The 17,057-nt window shown below is 44.7% G+C and overlaps 3 protein-coding genes across 6 annotated transcripts in view; 1 reads left to right on the forward strand and 2 right to left on the reverse strand.

The window, feature by feature from the left end:
* Positions 1-14,994, reverse strand: part of cplane1 (ciliogenesis and planar polarity effector 1) — a 32,944-nt gene extending 17,950 nt beyond the window's left edge. Inside the window, exons 1-3 of the mRNA XM_061293569.1 lie at positions 14,514-14,994; positions 14,352-14,435; positions 13,923-14,048 (exon numbers count right to left, since the gene is read on the reverse strand). The gene's annotated coding sequence lies outside the window, so the exon portion shown is untranslated. The remainder of the gene's footprint in view (positions 1-13,922; positions 14,049-14,351; positions 14,436-14,513) is intronic.
* On the forward strand, positions 9-13,561 carry LOC133163548 (protein FAM222A). Of its 4 annotated transcripts, none has more exons than XM_061293576.1 (4): positions 9-150; positions 5,794-5,968; positions 10,829-11,799; positions 11,870-13,561. In XM_061293576.1, the coding sequence occupies exons 2-4, from the start codon at positions 5,833-5,835 to the stop codon at positions 12,122-12,124; spliced, it is 1,362 nt and encodes a 453-aa protein (XP_061149560.1). In that variant the 5' UTR covers positions 9-150; positions 5,794-5,832; the 3' UTR covers positions 12,125-13,561. The 4 variants fall into 4 exon arrangements, with proteins under 4 accessions (XP_061149560.1, XP_061149559.1, XP_061149562.1 ...); XM_061293575.1 differs by having other exon boundaries at positions 11-150; positions 5,797-5,968; XM_061293578.1 differs by lacking the exon at positions 9-150 and adding an exon at positions 9,990-10,030 and having other exon boundaries at positions 5,834-5,968.
* Positions 14,995-15,131: 137 nt separating the features above from the next.
* On the reverse strand, positions 15,132-17,020 carry LOC133163552 (glycolipid transfer protein-like). The gene is made up of 5 exons (XM_061293584.1): positions 16,672-17,020; positions 16,385-16,443; positions 16,176-16,309; positions 15,932-16,082; positions 15,132-15,571 (listed from the first exon to the last, which is right to left on the reverse strand). Exons 1-5 carry the CDS (start codon positions 16,772-16,774, stop codon positions 15,389-15,391), a joined length of 630 nt encoding a protein of 209 aa, XP_061149568.1. The 5' UTR covers positions 16,775-17,020; the 3' UTR covers positions 15,132-15,388.
* Positions 17,021-17,057: the final 37 nt, after the last annotated feature.

A 17,057-nucleotide genomic window follows, 5' to 3' on the forward strand; every position in this document is an offset into this window, starting at 1 on the left:
GGGAGAGGTAGAAAAAGGATTAAAATAATCGGGGTGGATACGTCGAGGAGTTAAATGGCATCGCGGAATCTTTGGCAAGGAATACACTGGGACTTTCATTCCAGCCAGACGCGGAGAAGATAAACAAGCCGCATGAGAAGAGAAAACTCTGTAAGAAAACCCTTTTGGGGACGACATATTACATATATACACACGCACGCATACACTTCAATAAACCGTATAATAGAGAGAGAAAGCTTGGCAGGTGTTTAATGCTTATTTATGAGCGCTATCTGATTTAATGACCGTAAATTAGAAGCTGGCGCTGCACATATTTTGTTATTATGTGACAAGCGATATTTGCATCTAGCCTCTAAATGGGTCTTGCAGGGGTGGGCAAAGTATGGCCTGGGGGCCCACACATGGTCCGCTCCGGTCTTTAAATCCGCCCCACCAAGCATTCACATAATAGTGTAATGACAATATACTTCATGTTTACTTTCGTATTATATCCATATTTTCTTCATGTGTTCCTGTAAATAGTTGGATAATTGTTTTATTGTAAGTAATAAAAGTTTAAGAATTGATTTAAAGTTTTGTTTTTCATTTTCATTAATTCATTAGCTAATTGTAAATATATAGAGGAATACTTGGGAAGTAAACAATTTTAACATTTACTATAATGTTGAATTAATTTGTCTTAAATTAAATTAAATATTTGTAAAATAAACAATTGTACCCGTGTATTTGACATTTCTGTTTCTATTTTATTGAACAATACCTTAACTGTTTAAAAATGAATACTTGTGTTTTTACATATAATTACTAAATAATTGGCACATGAAAGGAAAAAATCTCGTTACAATAAAAAGTATAGAAATATTTTTGATGTATTTTTCAAGTAGTCGGTTAATTAAATGATACTTTTTACAAGTCAAGAAATAACTCAAATAAATAAATAGAATAAGAACAGTGTCACTTCTCTTTCCCCACTTAACTTGTTTTTGATGATCTGGACCATCTGTTTAGTCATCAAAATTTGCCCCTGTAGCTTTAAAGTTTGCCCACCCCTGGTCTTGCCTGTCAGCAGCACTAGTCCATCCCGTGCATGTGTGTGCATTAGACGCTGCTTTTGTGCTCCCATTGAAAGGCGCCTCATATGTCAGCAGCATCTCCGTGGATCCGGGAAGCACTTTGAAGTGTTTTTATCACGGCCCATTCACCACCGGGGCGCCCCCTCCACCCCAACCCGCCTTCCCTCAAAGCGCCTTTCCGCGTCCATTGTGTGCAGGCCGGAGGTGGCGTGCTCGCACCTCGCCTTCTGCACAGGGTGGAAGGCTGACTGGAGGCGCTGCAGGAAAAAAGGGGGTCTTTTTTTTTTTTAAAGATGATTACTGGCCAGGTGTGAAATCCTATCCTGTTTATGGCCGGCAGAGGTGGGGTGTTGCACAGCGAAGAGGAAAAGTGCAATTTAGTGGGATTACAGAGCTGCTTTGCCACCTATAGAGAGAAATGTGCAGGATGTGACGAACGACAACGTTGTCTTTGCCATAAAAGCTTTCAGATTGTCATTTTTGTAGATGCTTGTCTACTTAGGCTGGCCAAGTGTACACTTAGAATTGCCTTTTTGGAAGGCCGAAAAGTTAGGGTAGAATATTCAATATATTTTTCTTTTTTGGAAATAAATCAGCCAATCGGTTATTAGATTTTTTCCAGCCAAACATTGCAGCAGTAATTCTACTTCTGCAAGAAAGGACACATTTGTCATTTAGCTTCCTGCTTGCTTGCTTTTTGCTCTCTTTGACGATGGTGGCTGACGCCCGTGGTTAGCTTTCTTAGCGATATACGCCCGCGTGATCACCTTTTAGCTGCCATGTGCAATTACAGCTTGACTGCCATCTTTTGAAATGTGTCTAATTAGTCTTTTCTTTCCAGAGGCAGGGAAGCAGGGGTTAAGGGTGGGAGGTTAAGGAGTAGGGGAGGCCCCCGCGGGTCACCGGGGGAGGTGGTTGGGGGGATGTGGGGCAGGACTGTCGGGCTAATCTTTGTTTTGCCTTGCGTGCCGGTGCCCCCGCCATTACTTCAAATTAATAATCCAGGCTGTCAAATTACAATCAAAGGCATCACTATTCGCCTCTCGCTCAAGGTTTCGCAGGGTGGGTCAGTGACCCAATTCCCCCCCCCCCACGGCCCCCCTCGAACCGTTCCACGAGGTTATCATAAGGTTATCGCCCACAGGGAGCATTACATACACAGGCTGCTAGGATTTTAATGGTTTGAGGGAATCGTTGACCTTTTACAGAGAAGCAGTAAACTGAAAGCGGCCTGAGGACAGAGAAAGACACATTTATTATTATTGTTGTCATGGATGGGTGATACGGCCTTCAAATTAAATCAGCTTCTTTTCACTTTTCCACCTTACTGAAATTTGCTTTTTACGGTGGGCGCCCAAAGAGCTTTACAAAAGCCGCATTTGCCAATTTGAAAACTTAACTCGAGAATACGGAACATTGAAAAATGAGAGCACAATCAAATGTTGGGATCTTATCTGTCTGTTAAACATTTTTACCATCTGTTTGTGTTTGAAGTGAAGGGTTTTTTTTCGCAAAGGTTGGACCGCGTAGCCGTTGTCCTTCGACGACGAGCGCGCAGGGATGAGGATAAGATAAGCCCCCTCGCTGTGCGCTGCTTTTACCTTGGGCCTTCATCACAATTCCAATCAACCATCCCTACAAAAATACAACGTTGTGTTCCAAGACTCTTGACTTGTGTTTACAGTATTTAATTAAATGAGACAATGCCAGACAAATCTTCTCTGTATCTGCTCGAAAGGAAAATTACTTGTGCACCGTCCAACTACAACTTTTATAAACTGGTCGGCAAAAATAGGAAGCTAAGACTTGAAAAGTAGTGGCAATGTTTGTCCAGCTCAAAATGATTTACATGCCACGGAACGCTCCGGACATCTGTTCTCGCGTTGGCCGAGGCATGCATTTGATATACATTGGATAGGAAATGATCATCGTTGGCGGCGTTGAGAGCAGGTTGTTTGATTATCCTCTCGGCAAACCTTAATGGGACTTAAAAATATCTTCCGCAGAAAAGGAAAAAAGAAAAATTGGCTGCTCTTCTAGGGCGCGCTGATAGCAATTATGCAAACTATTATAGAATTTAAGCAGGCCGGCTCTTATCGGCTAATCCAGAAGTAATAGATTCTATTAAAAATGTATGAGGGGTGTAAGGGGGGGGGGGTGTTGAATCCAGCAGCTGCACTGCCGTCTATTTCAGTCAGTGTGTGTCAAACTACTTGTCTGCTGCCTCCCATTATTAAGACAGCATCCTGCAGCGCTTCCATACATAATAAGCAATTCATTACACAATAAGAAGCTTGTTATTCATCGATCGCGCAACCGTCGCTCATTGTTAATCGCTTGCTTCCAACTAAATGAGCTTTTGGGGGTTTGCATTGTATTATAATAGTCGAATGTGTTTGACATGATATAAAAGTGGAATCAGTGTACGAAGAGTCAGCTGGGATAAATTTCAGTTTACTTGTTACGAACGAGGACTAGTGCTGTAAAAAAATGTCTGTATGGACTGGTGACCTATTTTTTTTTTTTTTGCAGTAGAACATTAGCATAGCACTCATATGCTAATCCAGCCATCGAGTGAAAAGCCTCATCGCAACTCTTTTTTTTTTTTTATCTAATCATCAACCAGCTTCCCGAATGAGCATGGCGCACATCCCAGATTAGCAATTAGTCGCCATATTTGCCGTGACCCCCGCAGGGTCGCCGGAGGCCACAGGTGAGCCCGCAGGGTCAGACAGGTGCGCTGCTTCCTGCATAATTTACAAGAGCTCTTCTGACCCCCCCCAACTTTGACGGATGGCGCTGCATCCAATTTTACGGCGCGACTAATTTTTTTTCAGTAACCGTACCGCTGAGCCTTGCTAGTTAGCATAGCGGCGCACAACAGACATTATCAAAATCTTTTTTGTTGTTGTTTGCTTTTCCGCTTTGAGTTTAAACACAGATTTTTTTTAAAAATGGTTTGTTTTAGTCTACTTGTATGGCAAAGTACATTAAATGGCAAGATTTTCCGACTGCACGAGAAGCTGAATGGCTGATAGAAGGTCCATTGTGAGCGAGTTCACAATAAAGGCCGTCCGTTCGTTGCCATCCACCGCTTCGATCTTGCCAGGGCACACGCTGCGGATTGCGAAACGCGCCAACCCTGGCGGCGGTCCTTGCTCGAGTGCTATTTTGGTTATCTCAGCAAAAAGCAATTAGATTGTCAGCAGCTTCCTTACTGCCAGTTTGACGACACATTAATAGCCGGCGGGTATATTTTTTGTCATCAAAATGTAGTTAGCATTTAAAGCTTAATACAGCCGCTATTTAAAGCGCCCCCATACTGCTCGCCTCCTGACCTTGTTATCGTCCCACAAAGTGCCATCTCATAATCCGTGCGGGAAAGATAGAGAAAAAAAAAATCCAAATGACTGCCAAAGCGTCCTTATCGGAAACACCGTAGGGGACAGCAGATGGACGGCCAAGCGCACGGTCTTTATCGCCCCCGGTGAGCCTTCTACGGGCTTCATTGTGCTGCTTATCCCCTCGACGGATGTCACTGGAGACGGATGAAGATTAGTCGCCTGTGCACCTTAAACTTTAGAGGCTTTTCAACCTTATGCAAGACAGAAAAAGAAAGACTTAGCTGAACTCAGAAGACTTTGCATATGTGGTGGAGGACAGGCCTGACTGACATTTTTCGAAAAAAAAAAAAATCTCCAATTTCTGGCATCATGTATCCAGCACAGATTATCTCCTGATTGAAGAGGACCCCACTTGGAAGCCCGCACCGTAATGTTATTGTAACAGGAAGAGCGCCCATTGACCCTATTAGGGAGGATGTGGTAGCAACTAAGCAAGCCTGTGTTACATGCAGAGCCTGCAAAAATGGTTGCATCAGAGCAAGGGCTGAGCAATTAAAAAAATAAAATAAATCTTAATCTTGATTGACCAAATATGCCAATGATCACACCGAGTGCAATATTAGCATACGCTAGTTAGTGTTAGCGTGAAGTGCTACAATTGCTATCGTGATGTTCCAAACTTGGTTAGTAAATACCGTCCTTACTCCTGAACTCATTTCAGTTAAGAAGACAAAAATGTCATTGCTTGTAGTGATTAGGCGCCATGGATGTTCTTGGCTCAATTATAGGCTAATGGCCACCCTGTTGTATTCTCTCCCCCACTCCATCCCAGTTTCAAATTATGACCATAATGAAACATTCACGTCTCATTGTCTGCCAGTAAAAGGGAATTCCCTGGAGAGAGCCTTTCTCCATCTTGTTCCTTTCCCCCTTTCCTGGCACTCCCTAATGGAGGGCTTGTTTTGACATTTCAACATGGAGTCTTTTTGCTCCCCTTTGGATATTAAAGGTGTCGACTTGGAAGTGGGTTTGTCTTTAGTGGGGGGGGGGCAAGTACGCCTGGAAGAGATTTTAATGGTCGCTATCATAAAAGCTAGTACTCAAACTGCGCTCCAGGGACCACCAAGCCATAACTTTTGGGTTTGCGAAATAATTTAGAATAAATTAAGCTGTGAATATATATTGTTAAAGTGCCATCCTGGAAAAGCTGAAGAAGGAAGCAAGGTTTAAAACAGTAGCTCCCAAATGATTTCTTTTCAATTTTTTTTTATTTCATGACAACCACTCAAGTGTTGCCGGTTTCCAAATCCCCCGTGAACAACTAAAAAAGTTCTACCAAGATTTCCCGTGTTAAGGTCTGGCTTGTCCCGCCCCAGCAGGTCCACCTGGGCTGTGTGCAGCCGTGAAGCTCCATCATGCTGGCCTGCATTCAAAGACGGCAGAACCTGTCGTCGCAACATTTGACCTGCGTGCCTAAAAGCCTGGATGTCCTCACGCCGCCATTGCTGCTACCTGCGCCGCCCCCACCGCCGCAGCCACGTACCCGTAAAGGTGAGTCTTTTCTGTGTACGCTTCAAATCAAATTTAATCACTTGTGACATTTGATAGTCAAAAAATATAATGCACTATCATTTCCCTGATGAATCACTGCACTATTGTTTGAAGCCTCCGCTCTGTGTTTGTGCTGCATTTGAGGTAATTAGACCTCATTGGGTTCCAGTTTCATGCTTCCGGAGGTCACGGAACCTATTAAAAGAGCCATAAAAGCTCTGATGTAACAGGTTCAATTGGAGTAAAGAGACTTTTCCCCTCCCTTGTACGCACGCTCCCATTTCTGCCTCGCTGAAGTCTTTGCCTTCCCTGTTATGAAATATTAATTGGGAATCAGTGGAGAGCTTGTCTGCTAAACGTCGGAACAGAAGGGCCCGCTTGGCCTCGGGGCTGAACGGGTGGTCGGGAGGGGGGCGGTCGGTGTTCTCATCATGTTTACCTGGGGGAAGGCGGACGTAATCCTTCCCCCCCTCCCCTCCGGGATGTGCACAGCACCCCTACGGCGGCCAAGCTGACATTTGGAGCACGAGCACGGCGGCGGGAACTCGCTCTGTGTGGCCTCCTCACTAAATGAGTCCTTGTTGGATCCAGTTAAATGGGGACATCCTTTCGCTGCGCTTTTCAAAGCCATTTCCATTTTTAGCTGTCAATAAATGGAAAGGGAACGGACATGAAAGCTCGCAAGCCCAAGAGGCCCATTTCTGTGAAACCACTGTATAAGGAATTATGCGATCGGCAGTGAATGAACGACCCGCTCTCTTATCTCGACTTGAAAGCCGGGCCTGAAAATGCCCCCCCCCCACGCTTGTCCTCATCCCTCAACGCCCCCCCCCCCCCCCCCCCCCCCGCTGCTGGCCTTGCTTGGACCCGGTTTAGAGGGGAAACTTTGCCCACGCTGGGCCAGGCGCCACGGAAACAAATGAAGAGTGACACGGGCGCTGAGGAGCCTCCTGGAGTGCACGCACACACACACACACACACACACACGGGTCTAAGTGTTCGAGCCCGAGGTCATGCTGCATGCATTTGCCGAGATGCAATGGAGACAAAAATGGGGTGATTGGGAGCAGAGTAAACACTCGCCTTTACACGTTACACATAAACTATCACATGAAATTGGGGGACAATTGAGGGGACAATTGAGGTTTTTTAAAAAATGCCAAATTCCCAAAACAAATCATTTACAATTTAATCAAATTGCACCTCTTTTTTTTTTTTTTTTTTTTGATGGGCATTGGACCCGTGAGGATTGGCGGTATATTTCTATTCCGACGTGTTTGTGGAAGACTTGTCATACATGAATAGAGAGTTAGTGTGAGGGACATCCAAGAGCGTGTGCTCCGGTGTCAACATGCCCCGGCCGGCGTCTGCTTTTTCCATTTCCCATTTCCCCTCATCGGCGACGGCGAGGTTGCGACGACCACAGGGGAGACGTGAACAAGCAACCCTACAGCGAATAAATATTAATGCATCCTATCTTGCTCTAGTTCTCATATATTTCAAGCCTTCCATACTGATTGGGTCAATTTTAGCTGTCATGAAAAATAACGTGAATCTTTCACTGTGAATTTTGATGACTTTTCTTGAATTGGCCAATATTTATGATTCTTTTGTACAGGTGCTACTTGATTTTGAAAATATGCAGCGCTCTTAAAATTCAACGAAAAGCTTTCCAAACGGTGAACCGCGACTTAGCGGGTGAACGCCGTTTCCTATCGTCCATCTGGCGCACCCCCTAACGGGCATGATGGGGTACGAGGGCCCGTTCATCACCGCTTGCCGAGCTCGGCATTGACAGGTTGAGGTGCCGACTGTTATGGGGCAAACAACAGATGACTGGAGGGAAGGCCAATTAATTACAAGGTTTTTAATGACCGGACTTACCGGGGCCAAGCGTGCGCATCGGGGAGGTTGTCATGGCAACCGTTCCAAGTTTGCTTTTTCAACGCGTTACAAATGGGCAACGCTCGGTCTCGGGCCGTTATGTTAAATATCACGACTCGCTAAATACGCCGAGCTGTAATTAAGTACGCGCCGAGTCGCTCTCTTGTTATCGCAGCTCGGTAGAAAGATTCGGCGTGAAATGAAAAAAGAGCGGCGCTCGTGTTGGGGAAATTATTATCACGGAATAATGCATGAACGTTATCTCTCCTGAGAATCGGCGGATACAGCGGGCCCTCGGCGTTAAGCGTCCCCTCAGGGTAACAGCTGGAGGTCGTGCAAAGGGCTTGTTTTGCCCGTAAATCAGTGATTAACTCTTAACTGCTCCCAAACAATAAGGTATCCGCTCTAATCTGGAGAGGAGGGGGTGTAGGATTCAAGTGTGACCACGGGAAAAAGATTAGCCTGTTTTTAAGAGGCAGAAAGCATGGCAAGGGTTTGTTCAGGGGGAGGAATAAAAGCTTATGAAAGACTATTTACATACCACCGCCAACAAAAGTGCTGAATATTTCCACATTCGTGTTTGCATAACTTGGAAACGTGGCCACAATGCACGGCGGTGGTGAAAAGTTGATTGCACGGAGGGATGAAATCGGGATTATGGGAAAGTGTGCAACGGACACCAATTAAGTGACATCATAAATTTGTTTCGGAATACTCTTTAACGTGTTCGACTGTTTATTCCGTTAAAGAAACAACTAAAAAAAAAAAAAGTGCGTGGGGAATTACATTGCTTTAATTATTTCATTTTTAGGGATGAGATGACCCCGTAATGAGAGCAACTTCTATAGAAGGAGCGATTAAATACCTCCTTTAAATCTTATCTACCTCAATCATTGTGGTGAGGGGGCGGCATGGCGAGGTCAAATAATTAAGAATTTGTCAGCGCTGCATGATGTCGTCCGCTATTGCTTGTTTTTCCACACTGTTGTTTTCCCCCGCCTGTGACGCAGCGTGCGGTCGGCGGGTTCCTGGGTGATCAAGGTCGGGCTGTTAATTATCTTTGCGTGCCATTTCTTTACCTGACAACGCTTGATGGTTGCTCAGGGGGACCTTGGCTTTCTATTGCTTGTTTTTGTTGCTTATCTTTAATTGATGCGCAGAAAATATGAGCAAAAAACATTACAGTGTTATTTATCTAAGGGTGGACTGAGTGAAAAGCTGCCAAATAGTGAGACACACATTTGAATTTATTGCAACACTTCGAAATGGATCAAAGCTAACTTCTGTGTTAGCATCCCACCCACTGCTGGGGTGATAAATATGTGCGTGCAGCATGGGGGGGGGGGGCTGTGCCTATTAACTAATGAGGTTTCCATAGTAGCGCAGCCATGCAGCCACGGTGGGAAGTGCAGCTGTGTTGTGTCTGGGCGGCTCTGACATGGCTCTAATCTCTGCCCTAACAAAACCAGACGCCCTGCTCCTCACACACACACACACACACACGGCGACATTTTCACAGAGAACCACGTCTTGATTTTCTTCTCGCTAAATTAGCCATGTCTTATAATTGGCCAGCATTATCCAGCATGGAAAATAAGAGCACTTTTCTGCAATTAGGCTTTAAATGCATCATTGGGCGTCCAATCATCATCCCATGTGAACAGTTTTATCCCTTACGTTCATAAATATTAAATTATTTGCCAAAGGCTATAAATGTTTTTGGCATCTGACGCGGATTATCACACAAGCATGACTCTATTTATCATCAATAAAATATTACTTTAATCCTAACCCTAAGGATGATTAAAAAAAAAAAAGGATTATTTATACCTTAAGGATTCTCTGTAATGGAATATTTGAACCTCAACGATTATATAACGCCTAAACTGAAAGCGTGACACTCCCTCAGGTTGTGCAATTTTCAATACAACCATTCAAACAAATACAAAAGTTCAGAAGACAATGACTAAATTAAGTTTGTTAAGAAAATATAGACTTGAACTATAGGGCAAAAGTTCATCTTCAGACCTCAAGAGAATGAAACATCATTCCGATGACAAAGCTGCATTCAAAACCCAACTCCAAGTTTCCCAATGACAACAATGACCTCTATTTTTAATTTTTCCTACGGGTCAAGAGGCAACCAGCGATCCGAAATGGATCGTCCAGAGAGATTGCGTGAGTATTAAGGTCTCTCCCGACATGGCGGATGTTATTGTTTTTGGTGGTGGTGCTCCACATACTAAGCAATGTTTTGCTTGGTGGTGTTTTTGTTGAATTCCCTCCTGGATTGAACCCTCCGTCCTCGGCCCTCCATTTTAAACACCTAATTTCTTTCTTTCATGGGAAGGATCGTGTAGATTGAATCATTTTCACAGTCGTGGTGGGTGGTAGAAGGGGATGGAGGGGGGGGGGGGGGGTTTAGTCTCACCCAGCGTGGGCCTGAAATGAAATAAACTCCTGAATCAATTTCAGACGGGAGCAAGCTCGCTCGCCCCCGCAAAGCTGGAATTGGTTTTGTTATTGAGAATTAAATGAAGTGTAGTTTTTATTCTCAGTGCACACCCGCAGTCTGCTGATCCCAGCTGACTCGCATCTACTTTAATAAAAGCGACACCGCGAGCCGGCCGTAATTTACAGCCCGGTCTTCGTTTATGGTTTCAAACGGGGCCACCTTTTTTTTTCAACCTTTACATCGTCGCTTGGCGTTAAGCAGCCTTGAAATTAGCCCAGCTAATGACATTTGAATCAAGTCGCCGTTTGTCCCGCTGTCGACTTCTCCGCTTACGATTCAATCTTTGCCTCGACGTTTTTTTGTCACGGTTTGAGCTCAGCGGCTGCGGACTCCGCGGCCATCCAGCCATCCATTCTCTATAGTGCTCATTTTCATTTGCTGCAAGCCATCTCGGCGCACTTTGGGCAAGGGGTGGACTGACTGAGACTTATCGCTCACTTCTGTCTCCCTCCCCTTTCCAGGCGAATCACCCTCGGCGGCTTCCCGATACCCGTCCCCCGCCGAGCTGGATGCCTTTGCCAAGAAGACCGCCAGCAGCCCGCTGTGCATCAAGATCTTTCCCTCGGACATCCGGGTGCCGCAACACAAACAGCTGAGCAAGACGGTGAACGGCTTGGACACCACGGGCCAGAGCTATAGTCCCTACTCGCAACCCTACTCCGGAGGCTACCGGGGCTTGTTGGCCATCGGCAAGGCGGCAGCGGTTAAGGGCGTGCTGAAAAACTCAGAAGGGAAAAGGACCAAACAAGCGCACAGCCAGGCTTGTCTGACGCCGTATAAAAATCCAGTGAATGGTGGATTTGCCATCAGGCCGGGGCATAAGGCCTATCACGTAAACTCGTGTAAGCCCGATGTTCCCGCGGAGACGCTTTGTTCTCGCGGAGATCACGGCTTGCTCCCTCGCTCTGAGCTGGCGGAGGTTCAGAGCCTGATGAGGCAGCTGAACAGAGTCACCAGGGCAGGGGGCGAGGCGAGGCCCAGCCCCTCCCTGCAGGCGGTGGCGGCCGTGGCTCACTCGGATTTTGGCGCCGGCATCCCCCCGACGCAAAGTAGCATGGCATTCGGCGGGGCGGTGGTCCCCACGCAGAGCGCCGCCCGCGTGGCCCGAGCCGACTACGCCGCGTGGCAGCACAGGCATCAGGTGTACCAGCAGGGAGCCACCAGGATGTACAACCTCGACTCCGGCGTTGCGCAATCTCCCGAAAGCTGCCTGCCGCCTTTGGCGTCCTCTACGTACGGGGTACATCAACCCATGCAGGGTCACTTTTCGGTCAGACACTTCTTCACGCCGCTGTGGGACGGCCTCACCGCTACACCCAATAGCGACTGCTACGCTTCTCAGGTGCCGGGCACCATGGCGCCCCCGCATCCCGGATTCCACCACCAGACACATTTCCACCCTCCCCCTCTTCCAGTTCCTGTTCACCCTCAGGTGCAATTTCCGAATTGAAATGTTCCATTAGCAGAAATGTATGGAGATTTACTGGAAATTTCTCCCTCAGGTCTACGGCACAGAGCAAACCGCCTGCTGCGGGCCGCCGAGCTCAAGTCTGTGCCACGCCGCAGCACTCAGCAGAAGTCTGCAGTCTCTGGAGTGCCTCATCAGTGAAATCCAGCCGCCCTGCATCAAAGAGCGCATGCTGGGCCGCGGGTACGAGGCCGTCGGGACGCAGCAGATGCTGGAGCAGCAGCAGCAGCAGCAGCCTCATCATTCTCATCATCCGCACGCCCACATTCAACTTCCCGTCTACAGATGAGATGCGACGCGGCCGACAACGTTTGTACAGTGGTCGTCTAAGTCGGAGTTTGACCAAAAGATTCAGGAAGTCACACAAAAATGACCTCACTCTAATTCACAACTATAAATGTTTTGATTCGGGTGGATTAAACCTTAAACTATGACAAACTATTAAACAACAGTTTTCAGTTTGCCAAGCGGCGTAAGAACATGAGGTCACGAAAAAGTTTGAATATTATCACTGCACTTAAATATGGGGGGGGGGGGATATTTAAATAATAATTCAAAGTATTGCACATAAAATTGAAATGATACCTAATTAAACGCTTGAAAACAAACAATATTGAACTTAAAAGTTAAATACAACTGAACTGTACTCGGGCAGGGCTTATTTCGTAAACCACTGGAGGAGAATATTAGTCGTATATACATTAATCTATTATTTGACTTTTCCCCTGAAAGCTTTGGTTGAATTCCGAGTTCCGAAGGCCCGCTGACTGTTCTCGGTTTTACGTGTCAAAGGACTCTGAAGGAAAACGATAATCATGAGCCAGGATGTTGATTCCTCTGCCATTATATCATACTGACGTAGAGCGCCTACAGTGACCGTTGTCTGCCATAATAATAATATAATAATAATTATAAACAAAGAGTTACTGTACTTGAAATTGCTTGCCCACTCCCCAAGAATCATGAACACTCAGGCTTCTCCAATATGATTCTCACTATATGGAGGCATGGGGGTAAAGATGTGAATATTTTTTTGTCTCATGCATTACTGATGATGAGTAAAGCTTTTATCTAGAGTATGATAAATATTCTGTCACATTTTTTAAAGTCTTAGTTGATTTTAATGTTGTCCGCCGCAGGTCAGGTTGAGCAGAATGTGCTCTTCGATTGTGTTTTGACCTGGATTTTTATTTGTTTCGGGGTCTTTTTTTAAGAGCCAAACATTCACTGGACATATTGGGTGAACAGTTTAATCCAACCCAATATCAAGAGCTGTATTGGAAATTCACTCTACTGAAATTTGAATGCTGCTCTTATATTGGATCTCATTAGACTGTTCAGGTGTACCTAATATTGTGGTTTCCTCTCTATAACTGTAACGATGAGGCAACTGCACACAATCGCTGGTACTTGCTTGTGTGTCTGCGCTGCTTGTATAATATTTATTTATATTGATTTGTATGGGGGGGGGGGAGTGTGTCTATCATTATTAAGTGCAATTATTATATCTACAGACATTATGAGGTATGTTGTTGAAATATGTATGTACATTATAACTTGTCCCTTTTTTGCCCTTTGCTTCCTCATGAGGATTGTCAAGTAAATGACATTTTTGTAGATCCAAATAATTGTGGTTTTCCATTCATTAACTGACTTTAATCTTATTTTTTTTTCCCCATGAGAAAATTCTTTTGCTAGACTGACTATAAATAATGCAAATCCCAAAGAGCTGATTGTCATACCTTTGTGGCCTTCACATTGGCCATGTGAATACACCACAGTAACTACCACATAAAGGAAATTAATGCCAGCATTAGCCAGTCTGTATTACAAAACAAATGACCCAGATGGAAGATGTAATAGTATTCCGCTCACTGGTTAGGGGGCTAAAACAGCAACACGGGCTTGATAAGTAATAATCCGAGCCTTAAAGGTCAGTGTTGTTGTCATTGAGGCGCAGTTGTCGGGGGGGGGGGGGGGGGGTGATTTGCTGATCTGAGCCTATTGTATAGCAGGCTTGGACGTGGGGCGTTTTTCATGCTATTTATCTGTCAGGACAGGCCCCGGCGCCGTGCTGATAAACCAACCTGGAACACAGACGTGCTCTCCCCCTCTTCTCTCCTTTCTCGCTGACGATTAGTTCAGGCCCGGCTCCTCCGGGAGGGGAACAGGAGCCGCTCCGACCTCCTGGGACATACTTCAGATAAGGCGGCCTGCAGATGGAGGAGAAGGAGAGTTGATCTGGTGGGATTAGCGCAGGGAAATGAAGGAGAAAGGAAAGGTGATCCTAATCTCTTTTTCCACGAAGATGAGGAATTAAATTGTCTTCCAATAAAACTCTTAAACTGACTGAATTATATAGACGTAGAATAAATGATTACATAGTGCGGTCGTGCCTTAATATGTCTCGAAGGTTCAGTGACCATACTCAAAACTTAATTCTCTCATAGAACATAACAATTACAGAAAATGTAAACAATTAAACAGTTTGTGAGTCATTCATTTATTGCGGGTACCTTTCTACGTGATTTGGCCAATAGGGGGCAGTATAATAGTCATGCTGACTCAAACGAAGCAAGTTTGACAGACGAGATCTGTACCTGTAAAAAGAACACAATCATTTTTTGTCGGACTATTATTACACTCTGAAAATAGTTCACAAAATAATTTATATTTACGTGAAGCGTTGTCCCTCCAAAACGTCACGACTGTGACGTCACTGTAGAGTATCAAATCAAGCCTACACTGTCCTCTAGAGGCCAAACGATGTAGTCTCTTAAAAGGGAATTTCTAACGCTCGTAAACATAAAAAAATCTAACCAAATCTTTATTTTTTAAAGAAATTAATAGTTTTAGCAATAACGCTGAACGCTGGTGACGCCACTCCCAGCATTCACCACATAAAACAGGTGATGAATCGAACTCACCTGTCACCTGTACAAAAGAACTTGAACAGCATTCGACTATTAACTTCCTGCAGCCTGGCAAACGTCTTTACTTTAATTTATCAACAGTTTTACTGCATGTTGCCGTTAGTGTCCATTTTACTCAAATTTCGATACTCCGCAGCCTTTTTCCGGTTTGTGTTTTGCGCCAGCACGCAGCAGACCAATAAGAAGAGAGCAAGGTCACATGGTTTCCTGTGATTCGTTTAGAACCTCTTGGATTTTCTTTTTCTTTTTTTACCAGTCCTATTTAATTTTTTCAAGGAGAGAATTAGGTCATTCTAATTACAGTGCCCAAAAATAAACAAACAAAACAAGCACAACCTTCAATCAAAACACAGTATATGTATATCACTTTTGGGAAAATTGTAATTTTGTTATCATGTCTGTCTAAATACATCTTAAATACTTTTTGACAACACTGTCCATTGGTCCATTCATATTAAGGCACCGGTTATAATGTTAAGGAGGGCTGCATTAAAAAGACACTAAAATGCAACACTAAAGTGTAAAGCTTCACAAATTCTGTCATAAGGAACAAAACAAAACAAATATTGTAAAAATTACACACGCAAGGCAGATAAATGAGGCCCCGCTGTCCTCCGACATCAAACTGTGTAGTGCATCTCTGCATTGAGCCTCACGTACATCTCATAGATAGCATCAACAGTGGCAGTGAAGTTGACCAGGAAGTGACGCAGGTTTTCGAGACATTCTTCCTCTTTCACATCCTCTCCTTTTGACAGTGCCTTGAGGAGGTCGGAGCGGTAGGGAGCCGCATACAGCGCCGTCTGCAAGATAGGAAAAATAAATAAGCCATTCATAGAATGTAGATCAGGGCTGGGCAAACTTTCATGCCCAGGGCATTCTTAAACGATTTGAACCAAAATTATTTCTGAATAAATATTTAAAAACAAAGAATTTTAACGGATTAAATGGAAATGTTTCGTTCTTAAAAGTCAAATAAAACTGAACTACACTTAAATGTATTATGAAAAAAGTTTCAACCACAAAGTTGGCTATTTATTAAGATGAGTCTTTTGCTTACCACTAGGGGGCTCTGCATATCACTATGTTGTAAACAAACAGTACTACCTTCTGATGTTCTCATGTTCTGCGGGTGCTTGTGTGGGTTTTCTTCTAACACTCACAGTGAAGATTTTCTGCACAAACCACCCGTGGTATTGCTTGAGCGCCTGCTCGTAGGCTTTGGTGATGTTAATGCGAATGAGGTTGGGTTGGTTCGTATCTTGTTCACCGTCGACCAAACTCTGTAGCAAAACTTGGATGAAACGGAGACCCCTGAAAGGGATAAATAATGAGCCATGTTGCGGACACGCCTTCCCAACAAAAGTGATTTTATTGCTTTGGTGTACCTAATGTCTGCTGCCTCACCTCTTGAGCCACATGAGAGCCAGCGTGGCTCCCGCTTTGGGCCACTCGACCCCAAGGTCTTGCCGCTCGGCCTCCAGGATCTGCTGCAGGGTGATGTACCGCTGCGGGTCTTTCATGTAAACTTCTTTAATTTTCTGTGGACACATATTCACACAAATAACACAACCGTTTCCATGATCAAGTCACACCTTCATCTCAATCACACTCACCGTGATGTTGCCATTAATGTCTGACTTGATGGGTGAAAAGACTTTGGAGCCCAAACAGTCTGAAAGAAAAAAAGTGACATTTAACTAGAATGTGATGGTGATTACCTGTTTTGTTTTATAACATATAGAGGCACATTTATAAATGGCGTAATGTTCAATGAAGTGCCCAACACGGGGCTGTCAACCTGTGAAAAAATAACATGTGTAACCCGTCGCCGGGGTCACCAATGACATCATTCATTAAAACTAGTTCAGAGTCATATAGCAAGTGGATTATGATTATTTACCGAAGAAGGACGGAAGGTGCGAGACTGTCTCTAGGAAGAGTTTGGTGTTGACGGAGTTGTCCGGAGGCAGTTCTCCGAAGCTGTTGTCCAGAAGCAGAGACATGTTGATCGCCCTACTTACGACCAACTAGTCTTCATGAGCTGCTCCCGTACAAACACAACCCGGAAGTGGCCTCTCATCGGGTAGGAGGCGCCTTTGGGCTCAGGTGTCCCTCCTTTTCTTTAGAAACTGCATTTAAAGCACCTAATTTTGTTTCTATCCGTCTTATTAAATTATATAAAGCAAATTTCGATGGTTAAACTTTCGAAAGTTGCTCTCCTCAAGTCGCGCGGTGATGACGAAAGATCTGGGTCACACCATTAGGGACACCTGTGTCGTCATACTT

Source organism: Syngnathus typhle, linkage group LG12 (genome assembly GCF_033458585.1).
Source record: "Syngnathus typhle isolate RoL2023-S1 ecotype Sweden linkage group LG12, RoL_Styp_1.0, whole genome shotgun sequence".
In the NCBI taxonomy this organism is placed as follows: domain Eukaryota; kingdom Metazoa; phylum Chordata; class Actinopteri; order Syngnathiformes; family Syngnathidae; genus Syngnathus; species Syngnathus typhle.